The sequence below is a fragment of the Choloepus didactylus genome, chromosome 3 (genome assembly GCF_015220235.1).
Source record: "Choloepus didactylus isolate mChoDid1 chromosome 3, mChoDid1.pri, whole genome shotgun sequence".
NCBI lineage: Eukaryota > Metazoa > Chordata > Mammalia > Pilosa > Megalonychidae > Choloepus > Choloepus didactylus.
This window is the reverse complement of record NC_051309.1, coordinates 187718297-187739088: the sequence shown is the minus strand read 5'-3', so window position 1 is coordinate 187739088 and position 20792 is coordinate 187718297. Positions and strand designations below refer to the sequence as shown.

Below are 20792 nucleotides of genomic sequence, written 5' to 3'. Positions count from 1 at the left end.
GTCAGCAGAGCTGGATGTCACCAGGGATATGGCCCTGGAAGAAAAGCATCCTGGGAAATATAAGAAATCATTTAGAACTGACAGGGGCAGAGCAACCATTCCCCCTCCCCCCAAAACACACACCTCAGATTTAACCTTTGTGTCTGTAAAGGCCATAAGAGATCTTTAAAGAGTACTACATTCTGCTAGGAAAACCTAAGTAAATATGTGAAGTCAAAAATACTTGTAACTGTATACAGATCACATTGTAGCCTACAGGATCCTTAAACGTAATCTGTTTAGCTAAACACGTGTTAGTATATACATTAAATAATGCTTTTGTTATATATAAGATACACTTCCTGTTCTGTTAAATCATAATCACAATTATAACATTATAATCTCTATAAAATAGCTTATAAATGCAGTAATGTATAATATACAGTTCTCATTCCATAGTGAATTTGATTATTTTCATTTACTCCTCACAGCCTCACCATGTTCTGAGTTAATTGCATTGTTATGTATAAATTGCTAGACTATGTGAGCTTTACTTCACCATAGTCAGCACCATTAGCTGTGAGAAGGGAGAGCTTGTATTTATCCTATCATCATTTATAACTCAAGGGCCTAAAGTAGTGCCTGGCAGAATAAATTTTTTTTTCAGTAATAAATCAATTTTATTGGTAAAGAAAGTCTGGCAAAATTTTCTGTAGGGTCTTAGAATTCTTGACAGACAATTTGTGTGTCTCCCCAGATCTGGCTCTCCCTGAGCCCATGTAAAGGCTGTCACTTATAACCCACCTTATCTAAAACCAATCTCAGCATATTCCCCTTTCCTTTTCTTCACTTTCCTATTTTTTGCACTGATTCTATTTTCTTTCAGATGCCACTATGGAAACCCATGGACAAAGTTGACCTCTTCCCCTTTGCTCAGTGCAGCACATCAATAAAATCTTTTGCCAAATTTTCTTTACAAATGCTTCTTGCACTTAAAACACTATTGCCCTTAGTCTCTTCCCTTTTATTATTTACTTCTTGGTTGATTGTCTCATTCACCCTTTTAACTTTTATCCTGTTCAAAACCCTCAGTACCTCCCCACGCTCTGTAAGAAAGAGGTATACACCTTGGCTTGTATACAAGTTCCTCCAGCGTCTGCCTCCAGTGGACATTCAATGTTTACTCCACAGGCCCCAAACGCCATCCTTTCCCACTCTAGCTGCCTGCCCATTCCCACCGGGTTCTTTGTGCATGCTGGTGCCCCTGCCCTGAATGCCCTGTTGCCCCTGCTAATTTTCTAAGCCTGTGTCTCAGGGGCAGTCAGGGTAGGCTGGTTGAGGATAGATGTTGGACAGATGGACTTTGGCTTATGATCCCAACTCTCTTCATTTGATATTTAATCCCTACTTCTTAGAAAAAAAATTATAACTTAATTTTTATTTTTAAAATTTATCTTTAAAAGAAGTTGTAAATTTACAGAAAAATCATGCGGAAAGTACAGAGTTCCCATATGGCCCCCTGCCCCCCCAGCAGTTTTACCAATTATTAAGATTTTGCATTAGTAGGATACATTTGTTACAATTGATAAACGGATGCTGTTATATTAATAGCTAAAGACCATAGTTTACACTAGGGTTCACTTTTTGTGTTGTACAGCTCTATGGTGTTTTTATTTTTTAAAATTTTTATTGTGGTAACATATATAAAACATGAAATTTCCCATTTTAACCACTTCCTGTACTCCCTTTTAATGTGAGTTATATTTTCAAGTATTATAGGACATTTTGTGGAATTTGACTTTTATGGGATTTGACTTCTTTGGTTTGCACTCCTGTCCTGAAACTGGGAAAAATCTACATTCTCCCATGTTTGTGAATGGTGACCATAAAATGTAAGGGGAAATTTTAGATGAGAAAAATGTTACTGATACTATATCAGAGGCAAAACACAGAAGAAATACAATCTCTGGAATTGTAGTCCCCTGTGTCCCTTACAGACTTAAGGTAGGGGCCCGTTCCAACTTTGTTTCTTGTGTTGTCCTCTCCTTGATGCTAAAGATGGCTGGTGGGTGGGCTTCTCCCACTGCCCCACTTACAGTTGGCAGGGCTGCCCTCGGCCGCTGGGACCACGCTCCTGGGGAAACCTCCTGGGTCCTGCGAGGACCGCTGCTGTGCTGCCATCAGCTGGTGCGGTTAGCCACGGGGTGACTGCTCTCCACCTCTGTCATGTCTCATCTGTTAGAGACACCTGTTTGAGCTCTAGTGGCTTTGATTGCCCCGAACATGCCGGCACTCATAGGGGAGCCTGAGAAATACCCCCGCCCTGCAAGTCGCCGGTTATTGGAGCTCCTTTGGCAGAGCTCTTGGCTCACATAGCAGGAATGAAGGGATTCCTTTGACATTTTCCACCCATTTGCCACTCTGCCAGGGCAAAACATCTGGCTGTGCAAAACATCACTCAGCAAAAGGCTCCGGGACTTTCCCGAGAGTCCTTCACCCAGAAGGGATGAAGGAGAGTCAGGCCACCCCAAAAAAGGGATGGTTGTTGCCACATTTCTGGAACCTTTCTCCCTACAACTTCAGGAATGAGCATCCCTTCCTCTGGGACCAATTGCTGGTTGTTCTTGGTGAAAAGGCACAGCTGTGCCCCAGTGTACTGATATTAGACCTGGAGCAGACTCAGTAAAATTATCTAAGTTGCTTAACGACAAGTGAATACTCTTGAGTCCCAGATGAAGCTGAATTGTAAGTCACTGTGTCCTAGATATTTGCATTTTGTGGGAACTGATATAGGGATGTTAATTTTTATTTGCCAAAAAAGACATTAACAAAAATCTACCATCAGTAGTTTTATCCAGTCATTAAAAAGGAAAAGTCTATAATCTCTATATAAAAGAGATTTATTAAATTTAATAGATTTAGTTTGTGATTGTTATTTTTTCTCAGTTCCCTGAGGCTGGGTGAAAACTTGTCCAGGAACTGGCTCTGCTCACTGGTCTCAAGTTTGGGAACCACTGTTCTTTGAAACTTGTTAATTTAATTTAATTGAAGTATTCCTTGGGAACTTCTTTCAATTCTTTCAACTTGAAGAAGGTTACAGCTAAGGTACTGCTTCCTTCTACCTATACATATCTTCACAATATATTTGAATAACTATCTGCTGTCTTTTATTGACCTCTAATGGTTTTATATGTGGATATCTTATCTCTTCCAAGTTTATTGCAATGCAGGTCAATAGAAGGTCCTAAATAACTAATGATTTGAATTTACTTTCTATAATACACACCGGTATGCTGTTTAGAGGGCTGTAGGCTATTCAACATTTGTGTGTATGCACATAAATGAAAGATGTGCAATTTTGAAGAATTAAACAAGCTTTGTAAAATAAGAACACAAGCCTTGGGGCCAAGTCTTCATCTTCATCTGTATGTACTAATGAAGCTGGAAAGATAAACTACCTATCAAGTAGATCTACCCCTGCATTTGCAGCATCTTTAAAGTCTTTCATCATTTTTGATGATTTAGTCATAATGTAGTGTACAGCAAGGTAGTTGAGGTTCTCTCACAAAATATCAGAATTGTTTTTCATTTTAATATTCTTTTTAATTTCAAAAGTCATAGTGTTCCTTGAAGTGACAGTTGAGCATCAATATTTATGACTTCCTGATTTGCTCTAGCAGTTTAAAAAAATAAAAATGAGCTCTCAAGTAAAATTTAAGTGGAAAAGATTAAAATTCAGAATTAGGGACTTTTTCTATTTGAGTATATATTCACATTTTGCCAGGAAGTTTTATGTGTCAACCCTGGTTTCCCTATATTTGACAATCCTTGAAAAAGTACTTACTTTCTTTTCTGAAAATATATGAAGAGTTTTATATTTCAAAAATAATTCCCTTTGTATCAGCATAACTTTCCCCCCCACATCTTTTACACCCTACTTTTGATGACAAACCAAGCACACACACCATCCATCTTACAAATGAATGATTCAGTTTGAGGCACAAGTAGGGGAGCATATGAGTGAATAAAAGTGGATAAATGACAGAATACCATTATCTTTGGGATATTTTAAACTGTTATGGTTTATGATATCCACATGACTGATTTTTAATATGTACAAAAATTGTTCAATCATTTACCTTCTTGTGATTTCTTGTTGTTCCACTAAATGTTTTCAGATTCATATGTATTAAGTCTTATGACTAAATTAAACCATATTTCTTTATTCAACATGCAGCCCTTTAATCAATTTATGATTTTGTGATTGGCTTCTTTTCTTCAAATAGTGTATTTATACAAATATTTAGTGGAGTATGTTACTAATGTCTAAGTTTTGGGAGCAGTAGAAGAAATAATATGATGTATGTAAGTAAGTTAGTTACAACAAATATTTATTGAGTGTCTGCCAAGCACTGTTCTAAGTGCTGGAGTGTAGTAACAAATAACAAGGATAAAAAGCTCTACCCTTATGGGATTGATATTCTAATGAAACCTGATTAACTATTCTTGTTGCTTTTTAAAAGCTTATTATGTGAGCTTATTGAGTTTTATATGAAAATACTCAGTTATATATTGCAGCCTTACTAGTAAAAGAGCCAAGATAATTCAGGATTCGATTCCTAGGGGAAGTGCTGTGTGAAGAGATGTTGTCAAACAGCCTTTTGCTAGATTTGGTATCTGAGCAGTCGCAGGTACTTACTGTGGGGAATAAAACTGAACCAGCCATGAAGATAGTAGCATGCAAAGCTTAGAGAAATTATACAAGGTATTATGACTATCTCCTTAGCAATTATGTAAATGCTTTCCAAACAATTCTAAAAGGCAGATGAGCAAAACATCCTAACATCTGGCCTAAGAGAACTGTTTTATTCAAAACATTACTGAAAAAAGTCTTAGACTTGATCAATTTTGGAATTTTGAGGATGGAGTAAAATTTTAGGCAGTGCTGGCCTGAGTTACAAAAGTGAGGAAGGCAGAATTTGGGCACCTACCTTCCCCATCTCCCATTTACCCCTTTCTCCATCTGACTTATTACAAAGGCTGGATGTCTGTTTAGAAGACTAGGCTTAAGACCCAGCTCTGTGATTTGTCATTTGTGTGAGCAACCTCTATAAGCCTCAGTTTGCTATCTGCCAAATAAAGGTAAGAATACCAACCTCAGAAGGTAATGGCGAAGAATAAATATAAAGCCTGTGGAAATGCTCTGAATCTACTACTAATACGAAGTGGTACAATGGTTAACACTTCCCAAGGAATGGAAATAAAACCCCTGAGAAACATAGGATCTCTGCCATCTGAAATGGCAGGTCATAGGGGTTTTATTTCAGTCAGACATTTCTGCCAGATTGTGCCTTAAATCATAACATATGTGAGGTGGGCTACTCTGCCTCTGGAAAGTTGTATCAAGCTTGAACTATTTTGATCCCCAGTTACTCACTCTTGCCAGGCTGGTCCCAGATGGAACTTTATAAGGGACGTACTTCCTGTAGATATGACCAACTCTAGAACATGGAACATCAAACATTTCTCCTCCACACATCCAAACCTAAGGAGGGGATATTAAAAAACACAGCAAAAGAAAACTGAATTTCACATACAAAAAAACAATTAGCAAGATTCAATTAAAAAATCTTAAAAATATCCTAGTCTTGAAGTCAGTACTCAGTATTCATCACAAATGGCTAACCAAGAAAGAAAATTACATTTTAAAAAACATAGATTCATAAAGAGCAGAATCAATTTTATTTCAATGTAAACACATTGACTTTTTAAAATTCTACCATAATTTTATCATGATATGGATTGCACTGAGCCATCATTTAATGTTCCATCAGACATCTTATTTAGATATTTATTTCGATACTCTCGTATGAATGCATTTGAAGAAATAACATTGGAATTTAAAGTGCAACTTTAAAAATACCAAATATAAAATGTGGAGTTTCTAAAATAGATCAATGATTTAAGGAACATAAAATAAATTACAAACTTTAAGTGATTCTGAAACTTGCAATAGAATGAACATTATAAGTCTTAGTTGTATTCTAATTTCTCCCCACTACCAATCTTTTCTTAGATACAGAAAATAATTGCTTAGTGATGTGGATTCAGGAACTATTAAAATCAATGTATGTGTTAAGGTGCTGTACTTATATATACTAACAAAAATTTATAGGTTACACTTCACCATGACTACTCCCTCAGACAGCCACACACTTAATCATGGTCTTAGATAACAGACATACTACATAAAAAGACCAATTAGCAACTATTTTCATATAGACTAGATATTTAGCTATTTTCACTGCAATAAAAAGATTAAAAAAGAGTTAGATACACAGCTTGTTTTAAAGCATAATATTGAAAGAGAGAAAGAGAAATGTTTGCTATGCTTTAACTTAGGTTCACTTCCATCTTCTTTTACCAAGAGGAATGTTACGCCAGGTGAGGCTGGTTGAACGAAGAATGATAAGGGTGAATGGAAGGCTGAGGGAAGACAGTGACGTTACAATCAAATATTCAGTTGATTTAAATGAATTCAGGACTTCTCAGCATTCATTTCAACTTGATAGGGTATTAATCATTTGGATGAAGACATCAGATGTACATGTGGATGATAAAAAGCTGTAGGAGCAGTGGCTATTTTAAACAACAGTATCAACATCTGGAAGGGCCTCAAGTGTATATAATATTGAACATGAAAAGCATAAATGTAAGGACCTGTCCCAGGATCTAAAAGAACACAATGCCCCCAGAGCAGGATGGGGCAGAAAAAGACCAAGTAGCACAAAACACACATCACTAGAATAATATGGAGAGCTTTGGGAATAAGACCTGAACTCTTATGCTGATTTCTGGATAAATGCATTATTTTCCCTTCTTTAGGAAATTAGCAAGTTGGGAAATTCCTGTGTTTTAGGGAAAACAATTGAAAAAGCTGGAGATGTATAGTATTGATAAGATAGCATTTAGAGGGACTCTTTTTGAATATTTGAAGAGCCTAATGTTTGGAAGGGATATTTGTAGAATCTCAAGTAGAAAGAACTAGAATTAATAGAGTAGAAGCATAAGGAGACAGATTTTGACTCAGTGGAAGGAAGAAATGTCTAATAGAATGGAATGGGCTTCCTATCACTAGATGTGTTGAAGTCTACAGTAGATGACACTTTGGAGAGAATCATATAGCTTTGCATAGACAGTTGATGTAGCTGATATTTTAAGGTAATTGCAATAAGAGCTAACATTTATGAATGCTTATTGTGCACTTTTCATGGATTATTTCGTTTAATGCTTGCAACCCAATAATGGGTGTTACTGTTTCCCTTATTAAATCGATAGTCTAGGGAAGCTGAGTAACTTTCCCAAAGACAATTCGGGCTACCACCCGAACTGAGGTTTGAATTTTAGTTGTCTGCCTTCAGATTTCATGTGCTTAAACCATATTCTATGTACAGGGTTGGCAAACTTTTTAAGGGCCAGATAGTAAATATTTTAGGCTTTGTGGGCCTCATGGTCTCTTGCAACTACTGCACTCCACCAATGAACAAGAGTGGCTAAGTTTCAATAAAACTTTATTTTTTAAAAAGTCAGTTGACTGCTATTCTATAAGGTACAAAGTCCTTTCAAGCACTGAGGTACAGTTTTTCTAAGATAACACAAGTGGGAAATTATATTTTCCAAAATTGGACACTACATTATCTCCCATTGCAGATGCTTTTCTACAATGTGACCTTAGCACCCTCCCATCAAAATGTGAGCCTGTGTCCCCTTTCCTTCATTTGGATGGGCTTGTGAATTCTTAGCCCAGTAGAACACAACTGGTCTTAGACCTGAGGCTAGGTCTAAAAGGCAATGTAGCTTTTGCTGTGCCCACTGGACACTCATTTTTGGATCCCTGAACTGCCAAATAAAAATTCTGACTCCTTGAAGTTGCTGCCTGAGAAGTCACACAAAGGTGCTGAGGACAATTGCCTCAGGGGAGGTCCTAGGTGACAGCCAGCATCAGATGCCAGACATGTTTGAAGCTGCTTCCAAATGATTCCAGTCAACAGATGGTAAGTCATCCCCAGCTCTCTGTGCCTTGTCCAAATTTGGGAACTACAGAATTCATGAGCATTATTAAATCATTGTTTTATACTACTAAGTTTTTGGGTGCTTCACTATGCAGCAATAGTAACTGGAACTACATATTTCCAAATACTTGATCAACCTGATCTGCTAACACAGATAGCCAAAATGTATGGATCACCTACAGATGTCATCTTATCCTATTGTGATAGATACAGCACTAGACTCATGAATTTCCATGTTCTTCTTTTGCTGGGCATGCTACCAAATTATAATTCCCAGTGAGACCATGTGATTAGTTCTTTTTCATAAGAAAGGTAATCATCTTGCTACTATTAATTGGTGAAAGTGATTAAACTCTCTTGCAAGCCTAGAGGATGGTGACAAGCAAGGGCAAGATGTGGGGCCAAGGTCTGGGCCAGTGCCTTATATTTTTTGGCTTTGATCTATTTTTTGGTTCATGTGGTCTTGTAGAATACTTAGAAAAGGGACAGAGTGAACTTAATGCTGTTTATGAGAGTGTTTGCCAGGGTGAAAAGTGCCACAGTAGAAAGTTAAATAGATCATCACTGCTTTCCTTTCTAAGATATGGCAAAACAACCTAATAAACACAGAGATGAAATTCTAACTATTCTTTACAGAGGATCACATTTAAAATAACCATGCTCACATGGTTTTTAAAGATCTTCATATCAGTTTTCTATTGCTGCATAACAAATGGTCACAAACTTAGTGGTTTAAAACAACAGTCATTTACAATTTCACAGTTCTGTAGGTCAGAAATCCATGTTGGTTTAGGTAGGTTCTCTGCTTAGAGTCTCACAAAGCTTATCAGTGTGCTGCTTCTAAGCTTGTTTAGATTGTTGGCAGAATTGAATCCTTGTGGTCGTAGGACTGAGGTCCCCATTTTCTTGCTGGCTGTTGGCCAGGGACTGTTCTCAGCTCCAAGAGGCTGTTCTCAGGTCCTTGCCCCATGGCCCCTTCCATCTCAGCAATGGAGAACCTCCCTCACATCAAATGGAGCCTCTCTGACTTCCTCTTGGGCTACCAGCTGGAGAAAACTTTCTGCTTTTAAAGGGCTCACATGATTAGGTTAAGTCCACCAGGACCATCTCCCTTTGTTAAGGTCAACTGATTGGTGACCTTAAATACATTTGCAGAATCCCCTTTGCCATGCACTATAAGTTAGTCATGGCAGGAACACTAAGAGGAAGGCTCATCCTACTACAAACTCCACTGAATTGAAACTCATGTCTCCTATCAAAAACCTACTGCAAATATTCTTCCCATCTGTATTTTTTAAAAGCCAAGTCAAATTTGTGAAACATCTTTCCAGATATTTTTAATGTTAAACTCAGTGTTGTTAAGAAAACTATAGCATCCTAGAATTTAATTCATTCTTCACACTGCCACCATGATGTCTGCAAACATAAATCTGATCATATGTTTCCATTTAAAATCCTTCAGTGATTTTCTATTGCTCTTAGGACAAAGTGAAAACTTCTCCATAAAGTTTCCAAGGCTATGCACTACCTGGCTTTTGCTTACTTGCCTTCCCTCCCAATTCACTCTCTCTCCTACCTCCTCCTTTCCTGAGCTATTTTTTTTAATAATAAACTTTATATTTAGAACAGTTTTAGATTTACTGAAAAATTTCCCTGAAAGTACAGAGTTCCCATATATCCCTTCCACTGCACCCCCCATTCAGCTTCCTCTATTATTAATATCTTGCATTAATGTGGTACATTTGTTACAACTGATGAGCCAGTAGTGACACTGTCTTAGTAACAAAAGTTCATGGTTTACATTGGCGTTCACTCTGTGTGTGCAGTTCTGTGGGTTTTGACAAATGCACAATGCCACGTATCCACCATTATGGTGTCACACAGAATTGTTTCACTGCCCTGAAAATGCTCTGTCCCTGGGCTGTTTTTAATTCCTTAGAAAGCACCAAGTTTTTCTCCTCAGGGCTTGCAACCATAAGCTGATTTCTCTAAAGAAAATTCTTCCTCTCTCTTGCCCCCTCTCTTCTTCCCCATCCCTTGCCTATTTCCTGGTTTTGTTTTTTTTTTTCCCTCTATTTTAGCTTTACTGCCACAACTGAACTCTTAGATTTGATTAGGATTCCTGTTTTATGCTCTGATTCCATCCTGAACTTCTTTTTCCTATAATTCATTAACTGAGCCAACACATCTGAAGTGAGTGCTTACAATGTGCCAGACAGTGTTCATGGTGCTAAAGCTACAGTGAGTGACAGAGTCAAAGTTGTGAACACATTGAGATTTCCTTCAAGTGCAGATAGGTGAATCCAAAGATTACATTATGTGTTTATGTATGGTTTTCTTAGTGTCTTATTGAACATTTAAATTCCATAACTTTGTTCACTATTGTATCCTCAGCTACTAGTGAAGGGCTTAGCACTTACTAGATACTCAATAAATACTTGCTGACTAGATAATTATGATCTCATTTATTTTAATTTTACTCATACTCCTTCTTATATAGGCACCTGTGGTGGTTTGGAGCTGTATGTACTCCAGAAAAATGTTCTTAAATCTAATCCATTCCTGAGGGTGTGGACTCATTGTAAGTAGGACCTTTGATGAGGTTACCTCAGCTAAGGTGTGTCCCACTTCAGTCAGGATGGGTCTTAATCCTATTATCAGAGTCTTTTTTTAATTTATATTAAATTTTAATTTTTTTGTAGTAACATACACATATAATATAATAAAATTTGCCGTTTTAACCATTTTAAGTTTACAGTTCACAATTCAGTGTATCAATGGAATTTACGTTATGCTAGCACCATCACTATCCATTACCAAAACTTTTTCACAATCCTAATCTGAAACGCTGTACCCATTAAGTAATAACTTCCTGTTCCCCCTCTTCCATCCTTGTTTTGTAGTATCTTTTTCGTGTTGCATATATATATATCTATATATATATATCTATATATATATATATCTATATATATATATATTATTGAGATTGTTCACATACCATACAACTATCCAAAGATCCAAAGTGTACAATCAATTGCCCATGGTACCATCATACAGCTGTGCATCCATCACCACAGTCAATTTTTTTTTCAATTTTTAGAACATTTTCATTACTCCAGAAAAGAAATAAAGACAAAAAAGGAAACTCAAATCCTCCCATACCCCTAACCACCCCCACCCTCCATTATTGATTCATAGTTTTGGTATAGTACATTTGTTATTGTTGATGAAAGAATGTTTAAATACTACTAACTGTAGTATATGGTTTGCAATAGGTATGCATATTTTTTTCCTATATGCCTCTCTATTATTAACTTCTAGTTATAATGTCATACATTTGTTCTAGTTCGTGAGAGAGATTTCTAATATTTGTACAGTTAATCACAGACATTGTCCACCACAAGATTCACTGTTTTATACAGTCCCATCTTTTAATCTCCAACTTTCCTTCTGGTGACATGCGTAACTCTGAACTTACCATTTCCACCAGCTTCACACACCTTTCAGCACTGTTAGTTATTCTCCCAACATGCTGCCATCACCTCTGTCCATTTCCAAATGTTTAAAGTTCACCCTGGTTGAACATTCTGCTCATAATAAGCTACCACTCTCCATTATTTAGCCTCATTCTATATCCTGGTAACTTATATTTCATGTCTATGGGTTTAAATATTATAATTAGTTCATATCAGTGAGACCCTGCAATTTTTGCCTTTATGTGTCTGTCTTATTTCACTCAATATAGTTCCCTCAAGGTTTCTTCATCAACCCATTTTTTAAAGATGGTTTTGTTCACACACCATACATTCTGTCCTAAGTAAACAATCATTGGTTCCCTGTATAGTCATGTATTTATGTATTCAGCACCATCACCACTATCTATATAAGGACATCTCCATTTCTTCTACAAAGGAGGAAGAGTCAAAGAAGGAAGAGAGACAAAAGAAAAAGAGAAAGAAAAAAAAAAGGAGAGAGAAAAAAACAAACAAACATGACACCTAGAAAGCAACAAAAAGAAAGATAGCATTAACCTAAAGTAGAATAGAGTCAGACAACATCACCAATGCCAGGAGTCCCATATTCTTCCCATACCCACCCCCACCATACGCATTTAGCTTTGGTATGTTGCCTTTGTTACATTAAAGGAAGCATAATACAATATTTCTGTTAAATTATAGTTTTTAGTTTGCATTGATTATATTTTCCCCCATCCTACCCTATTTTTAACACCTTGCAATGCTGACATTCATTTGTTGTACCTTGTGTAAAAACACATTTGTACCTCTTATTACAATTGTTGAGCACCCTAGGTTTCCCTGAGTTATACAGTCCCAGTCATTATCTTTTGTCTTATGTTCTGGTGTCCCACATGCTCCTAACCTTCCTCTTTCAACCATACTCACAGTCATCATTGTTCAGTGTACTTACATTGCTGTGCTACTATCTTCCAAAATTGTTTTCCAAACCTCTCACTCCTGTCTTTTCCTTTCTGTGTGCAGTGTTTCCTTTAGTGTTTCCTGTAGAGCAGGTATCTTGTTCACAAACTCTCTCATTGTCTGTTTGAGAATATTTTAAGCTCTTCCTCATATTTGAAGGACAGTTTTGCCAGATATAGGATTCTTGGTTAGTGGTTTTTCTCTTTCAGTATCTTAAATATATCACCCCACTTTCCTTCTTGCCTGTATGGTTTCTATTGAGAAATCCACACATAGTCTTATCATGCTTCCTTTGTATGTGACGGATTGCTTTTCTCTTGTTGCTTTCAGGATTCTCTATTTACCTTTGACATTTGATAATCTGATTATTAAGTGTCTTGGCATAGGCCTTGTTCTAGTTTGCTAATGCTGCCGGAATGCAAAACACCAGAAAAGGATTGGCTTTTATAAAGGGGGTTTATTTGGTTACATTCTTACAGTCTTAATGCCATAAAGTGTCCAAGGTTATAGTGCTCCAGTAAACTAATCAAGGCCCATGCTGAATGGGTGGGGCCACACCTCCATGAAAATTATCCAGAGTTATCACCCACAGTTGGGGTGGGGCACATTTCCATGGAAACAACCTAATCCAAATGTTTCAACTTAATCCCCACTAATATGTCTGCACCCACAAGATTGCATCAAAGAAAATGGCTTTTTCTGGGGGACATAATATATATAAACTGGTATAGGCCTATTCAGATCTATTCTGTTTGGCTTATGCTGTGCTTCTTGGATCCATGATTTTATGTCTTTCATAAGAGATGGGAAATTTTCATTGATTATTTCCTCTATTATTGATTCTGTCCCTTTTCCCTTCTCTTCTCCTACTGGGACACCCATGACATGTACATTCCTGCTTTTCATTTTGTCCTTAAGTTCCCGGAGACATTGCTCATATTTTTCCATTCTTTTCTCTACTGTTCTTTTGTGTGTAGGCTTTCAGGTGCCTTGTTCTCTAGTTCCTGAGTGTTTTCTTCTGCCTCTTGAGATCTGCTGTTGTATGTTTCCATTGTGTCTTTCATCTCTTGTGTTACACCTTTCATTTCCACAGATTCTGCCAGTTGGTTTTTTGAACTTTCAATTTCTACCTTATGTTCGCCCAGTGTTTTCATTTTACAATTCATCTCTTTTGCCATATCTTCCCTAAACTTTTTGAATTGATATAGCATTAGTTGTTTAGATTCCTATATCTCAGTTGAAGTGTAAGTTTGTTCCTTGACTGGGCCATAACTTTGTTTTTCTTAGTGTAGGTTGTAGTTTTCTGTTGTCTAGACATGGTTTCCTTGGTTACTCTAATCAGGTTTTCCAGACCAAAATGGGGTCAGGTCCCAGAAGGAAGAAATATTCAGTATCTGGTGTCCCTGAGGATTTGTCTTAGAAAAAGACCTCCAGTCACTCTGCTTTTTGGCCCAGCAGGTGGTGCCTGTCAGCCTGTAATTCCAGATTGGTGTAAGGAGGTGTGGCCTGTGGCTCTTTTCCCCCAGGCTCTGGAGTCTGGTTCTGAATGGAAAGTGGTTAGTAGAGCTAGGCCCCACCTCTTTCCTCTTAGGGAAGATAGACTCCCTAGGAAGAGGTCATTAACATTTGAATGGTCTCTCTCTGCCTGTGCTATCTCCACCCTTGTCTGGGTCAGAGTGCTGGGAACTGAAAATCGCTGAGGCTTTCTCCACTGAGCCAAAACAGGGACAGAAAGCCCCCTTCAGGGCCAGTCCACGGCCACCCTCTGGCTCAGTCATTCATTATCAAAAAGGTCATTCATTACCAAAAGCCTCTGTCTGCTTGTTGGGGATTCATAGCTTATATCAAGCAGTCCACATTTGTTAATTAAAACCCTAGTTGGAGCTTAGCTGAGCTGTATTCACTTGTTCAGAGAGAGCTGCTGTCTAGCACCATGAGGCTTTGCAGCTTGGGCCGTGGGTGGAGGGGGCTTTTGGCTTGGATCTGCAGTTTTTACTTACAGATTTTATGCTGCTATCTCAGGCATTCCTCCCAGTTCAGGTTGGTGTATGATGAGTGGATAGTCACATTTGTCACTGTGCAGTTATTCTGGATTATTTACTAGTTGTTCCTGGTTGTTTATTAGTTGTTCCAGGAGGACTAACTAGCTTCTGCTCCTCTCTATGCTGCAATCTTAGAGCCTCCAGAGTCTTTTATTTATTTATTTATTTATTTATTTATTTATTTATTTATTTATTTTTATCTTCATTTTGTTGAGATATATTCACATACCGTGCAGTCATACAAAACAAATCGTACTTTCGATTGTTTACAGTACCATTACATAGTTGTACATTCATCACCTAAATCAATCCCTGACACCTTCATTAGCACACACACAAAAATAACAATAATAATAATTAGAGTGAAAAAGAGTAGTTGAAGTAAAAAAGAACACTGGGTACCTTTGTCTGTTTGTTTCATTCCCCTATTTTTCTACTCATCCATCCATAAATTAGACAAAGTGGAGTGTGGTCCTTATGGCTTTCCCAATCCCATTGTCACCCCTCATAAGCTACATTTTTATACAACTGTCTTCGAGATTCATGGGTTCTGGGTTGTAGTTTGATAGTTTCAGGTATCCACCACCAGCTACCCCAATTCTTTAGAACCTAAAAAGGGTTGTCTAAAGTGTGCTTAAGAGTGCCCACCAGAGTGACCTCTCGGCTCCTTTTGGAATCTCTCTGCCACTGAAGCTTATTTCATTTCCTTTCACATCCCCCTTTTGGTCAAGAAGATGTTCTCCGTCCCACGATGCCAGGTCTACATTCCTCCCCGGGAGTCATATTCCACGTTGCCAGGGAGATTCACTCCCCTGGGTGTCTGATCCCACGTAGGGGGGAGGACAGTGATTTCACCTTTCATGTTGGCTTAGCCAGAGAGAGAGGGCCACATCTGAGCAACAAAGAGGCATTCGGGAGGAGGCTCTTAGGCACAACCATAGGGAGGCCTAGCCTCTCCTTTGCAGCAACCGTCTTCCCAAGGGTAAAACCTATGGTAGAGGGCTCAACCCATCAAACCACCAGTCCCCTATGTCTGTGGTCATGTTAGCAACCATGGAGGTGGGGTAGGCCAATACCCCTGCATTCTCCACAGGCTCCTCAAGGGGGCAATGTATCTTTTTTTTTCCTTGTTTTCCTTTATTTTTTTTTTTTAACTTTCCCTTCTTTTTTAAATCAACTGTATGAAAAAAAAGTTAAAAAGAAAACAAACATACAATAAAAGAACATTTCAAAGAGACCATAACAAGGGAGTAAGAAAAAGACAACTAACCTAAGATAACTGCTTAACTTCCAACATGTTCCTACTTTACCCCAAGAAAGTTACATAATATAGCAACATTTCTGTGAACTTGTTCCTACTATATCCATCAGAAATTAACAGACCATAGTCATTCCTGGGCATCCCCAGAACGTTAAATAGCTTATCTGTTCTTGGATTATTGTTCCCCCTTCCTTAATTGCTCTCTACTGCTAGTTCCCCTACATTCTAAATTATAAACCATTTGTTTTACATTTTTCAAAGTTCACATTAGTGGTAGCATATAATATTTCTCTTTTTGTGCCTGGCTTATTTCACTCAGCATTATGTCTTCAAGGTTCATCCATGTTGTCATATGTTTCACGAGATCGTTCCTTCTTACTGCCGCGTAGTATTCCATCGTGTGTATATACCACATTTTATTTATCCACTCATCTGTTGAAGGACATTTGGGTTGTTTCCATCTCTTGGCAATTGTGAATAATGCTACTATGAACATTGGCGTGCAGATATCTGTTCGTGTCACTGCTTTCCGATCTTCCGGGTATATACCGAGAAGTGCAATCGCTGGATCAAATGGTTACTCTATATCTAGTTTTCTAAGGAACTGCCAGACTGACTTCCAGAGTGGCTGAACCATTATACAGTCCCACCAACAATGAATAAGAGTTCCAATTTCTCCACATCCCCTCCAGCATTTGTAGTTTCCTGTTTGTTTAATGGCAGCCATTCTAACCGGTGTTAGATGGTATCTCATTGTGGTCTTAATTTGCATCTCTCTAATAGCTAGTGAAGGTGAACATTTTTTCATGCGTTTCTTGGCCATTTGTATTTCCTCTTCAGAGAACTGTCTTTTCATATCTTTTGCCCATTTTATAATTGGGCTGTCTGTACTATTGTCATTGAGTTGTAGGATTTCTTTATATATGCAAGATATCAGTCTTTTGTCAGATATATGGTTTCCAAAAATTTTTTCCCATTGAGTTGGCTGCCTCTTTACCTTTTTGAGAAATTCCTTTGAGGTGCAGAAACTTCTAAGCTTGAGGAGTTCCCATTTATCTATTTTCTCTTTTGTTGCTTGTGCTTTGGGTGTAAAGTCTGGGAAGTGGCCACCTAATACAAGGTCTTGAAGATGTTTTCCTACATTATTTTCTAGGAGTTTTATGGTACTTTCTTTTATATTGAGATCTTTTGTCCATTTTGAGTTAATTTTTGTGTAGGGAGTGAGGTAGGGGTCCTCTTTCATTCTTTTGGATATGGATATCCAACTCTCCCAGCCCCATTTGTTGAAAAGACCATTATGACTCAGTTCAGTGACTTTGAGGGCCTTATCAAAGATCAGTCGGCCATAAATCTGAGGGTCTATCTCTGAATTCTCAATTCGATTCCATTGATCTATATGTCTATCTTTGTGCCAGTACCATGCTGTTTTGGCAACTGTGGCTTTATAATAAGCTTCAAAGTCAGGGAGTGTAAGTCCTCCCACTTGGTTTTTCTTTTTTAGAGTGTCTTTAGCAATTCGAGGCATCTTCCCTTTCCAAATAAATTTGATAACTAGCTTTTCCAAGTCTGCAAAGTAGGTTGTTGGAATTTTGATTGGGATTGCATTGAATCTGTAGATGAGTTTGGGTAGAATTGACATCTTAATGACATTTAGCCTTCCTATCCATGAACATGGAATATTTTTCCATCTTTTAAGGTCCCCTTCTATTTCTTTTAGTAGAGTTATGTAGTTTTCTTTGTATAGGTCTTTTACATCTTTGGTTAAGTTTATTCCTAGGTACTTGATTTTTTTAGTTGCTATTGAAAATGGTATCTTTTTCTTGAGTGTCTCTTCAGTTTGTTCATTTCTAGCATATAGAAACATTACTGACTTCTGTGCATTAATCTTGTATCCCGCTACTTTGCTAAATTTGTTTATTAGCTCTAGTAGCTGTATAGTCGATTTCTCAGGGTTTTCTAGATATAAGATCATATCATCTGCAAACAATGACAGTTTTACTTCTTCTTTTCCAATTTGGATGCCTTTTATTTCTTTGTCTTGCCGGATTGCCCTGGCTAGCACTTCCAGCACAATGTTGAATAACAGTGGTGACAGCGGGCATCCTTGTCTTGTTCCTGATCTTAGAGGGAAGGCTTTCAGTCTCTCACCGTTGAGTACTATGCTGGCTGTGGGTTTTTCATATATACTCTTTATTATGTTGAGGAAGTTTCTTTCAATTCCTACCTTTTGAAGTGTTTTTATCAAAAAGGGATGTTGGATTTTGTCAAATGCTTTTTCAGCATCTATTGAGATGATCAATTGATTTTTCCCTTTTGACTTGTTAATGTGTTGTAATACATTGATTGATTTTCTTATGTTGAACCATCCTTGCATGCCTGGAATGAACCCCACTTGGTCATGGTGTATGATTTTTTTAATGTGTCTTTGGATTCGATTTGCAAGTATTTTGTTGAGGATTTTTGCATCTATATTCATTAGGGAGATTGGCCGGTAGTTTTCATTTTTTGTAGCATCTTTGCCTGGTTTTGGTATTAGATTGATGTTAGCTTCATAAAATGAGTTAGGTAGTGTTCCATTTTCTTCAATGTTTTGAAAGAGTTTGAGTAAGATTGGTGTCAGTTCTTTCTGGAAAGTTTGGTAGAATTCCCCTGTGAAGCCATCTGGCCCTGGGCATTTATTTGTGGGAAGATTTTTGATGACTGATTGGATCTCTTTGCTTGTGATGGGTTGGTTGAGGTCTTCTAATTCTTCTCTGGTCAGTCTAGGTTGTTCATATGTTTCCAGGAAATTGTCCATTTCTTCTACATTATCCAGTTTGTTGCCATACAGTTGTTCATAGTAACCTCTTATAATGTTTTTAATTTCTTCAGGATCTGCAGTTATGTCACCTTTTTCATTCATTATTTTGTTTATATGGGTCTTCTGTCTTTTTGATTTTGTCAGTCTAGCTAGGGGCTTGTCAATCTTGTTGATCTTCTCAAAGAACCAACTTTTGGTGATATTTATCCTCTCTATTGTTTTTTTGTTCTCTATGTCATTTATTTCTGCTTTAATCCTTGTTATTTCTTTTCTTCTACTTGGTTTAGGATTGGTTTGCTGTTCATTTTCTAGCTTCTTCAGTTGATCCATTAGTTCTTTGATTTTGGCTCTTTCTTCCTTTTTAATATATGCGTTTAGTGCTATAAATTTCCCCCTCAGCACTGCTTTTGCTGCATCCCATAGGTTTTGGTATGTTGTGTTCTCATTTTCATTCGTCTCTATATATTTAGCAATTTCTCTTGCTATTTCTTCTTTAACCCACTGATTGTTTAGGAGTGTGTTGTTTAACCTCCAGGTATTTGTGAATTTTCTACGTCTCTGATGGTTATTGACTTCTAATTGTATTCCATTGTGGTCAGAGAATGTGCTTTGAATAATTTCAATCTTTTTAAATTTATTGAGGCTTGTTTTATGTCCCAGCATATGATCTATTCTGGAGAAAGTTCCATGAGCACTAGAAAAGTATGTGTATCCTGGTGATTTGGGATGTAATGTCCTGTATATGTCTGTTAAATCTAATTCATTTATCAGATTGTTTAGGTTTTCAATTTCCTTATTGGTCTTCTGTCTGGTTGATCTATCTATAGGAGAGAGTGATGTGTTGAAGTCTCCCACAATTATTGTGGAAACATCAATTGCTTCCTTTAGTTTTGCCAGTGTTTCTCTCATGTATTTTGTGGCACCTTGATTGGGTGCATAGACATTTACGATTGTTATTTCTTCTTGCTGAATTGCCCCTTTTATTAGTATGTAGTGGCCTTCTTTGTCTCTCAAAACATCCCTGCATTTGAAGTCTATTTTATCTGAGATTAATATTGCTACACCTGCTTTCTTTTGGCTGTAGCTTGCATGAAATATTTTTTTCCATCCTTTCACTTTCAGTTTCTTTGTGTCCCTGTGTCTAAGATGAGTCTCTTGTATGCAACATATTGATGGTTCATTTTTTTTGATCCATTCTGCGAATCTATATCTTTTAATTGGGGAGTTTAATCCATTTACATTCAATGTTATAACCGTGAAGGCATTTCGTGAATCAGCCATCTTATCCTTTGGTTTATGTTTGTCATATTTTTCCCCTCTCTCTATTAATATCCTTTATTGTACCCATACCTAATCTCTTTAGTACTGAACCTTTCTCCAAGTCTCTCTGGCCTTTCTTTGTTTCTCTGTCTGTAGGGCTCCCTTTAGTATCTCCAGTAGGGCAGGTCTCTTGTTAGCAAATTCTCTCAGCATTTGTTTGTCTGTGAAAAATTTAAGCTCTCCCTCAAATTTGAAGGAGAGCTTTGCTGGATAAAGTATTCTTGGCTGGAAATTTTTCTCACTCAGAATTTTAAATATATCGTGCCACTGCCTTCTTGCCTCCATGGTGGCTGCTGAGTAGTCACTACTTAGTCTTATGCTGTTTCCTTTGTATGTGGTGAATTGCTTTTCTCTTGCTGCTTTCAGAACTTGCTCCTTCTCTTCTGTGTTTGACAGTGTGATCAGTATATGTCTCGGAGTGGGTTTATTTGGATTTATTCTATTTGGGGTTCGCTGAGCATTTATGATTTGTGTATTTATGTTGTTTAGAAGATTTGGGAAGTTTTCCCCAACAATTTCTTTGAATACTCTTCCTAGACCTTTACCCTTTTCTTCCCCTTCTGGGACACCAATGATTCTTATATTTGGACGTTTCATATTATCTATCATATCCCTGAGGTCCATTTCGATTTTTTCAATTTTTTTCCCCATTCTTTCTTTTATGCTTTCATTTTCCATTCTGTCATCTTCAAGGTCACTGATTCGTTGTTCAACTTCCTCTAGTCTTGTACTATGAGTGTCCAGAATCTTTTTAATTTGGTCGTTTCTTTAATTTCCATAAGATCATCTATTTTTTTATTTAGTCTTGCAATGTCTTCTTTATGCTCTTCTAGGGTCTTCTTGATGTCCTTTGTATCCTGTACTATGGTCTCATTGTTCATC

The 20792-nt window shown here is 37.4% G+C and overlaps 1 protein-coding gene across 1 annotated transcript in view; it reads right to left on the bottom strand.

Moving 5' to 3' along the window:
* The window catches only part of GALNTL6 (polypeptide N-acetylgalactosaminyltransferase like 6), a 1267846-nt gene that overhangs the window by 112853 nt on the left and 1134201 nt on the right, over positions 1-20792 (bottom strand). The window contains exon 10 of the mRNA XM_037831017.1: positions 5417-5524. Coding sequence (XP_037686945.1) covers positions 5417-5524 — 108 coding nt within the window. The remainder of the gene's footprint in view (positions 1-5416; positions 5525-20792) is intronic.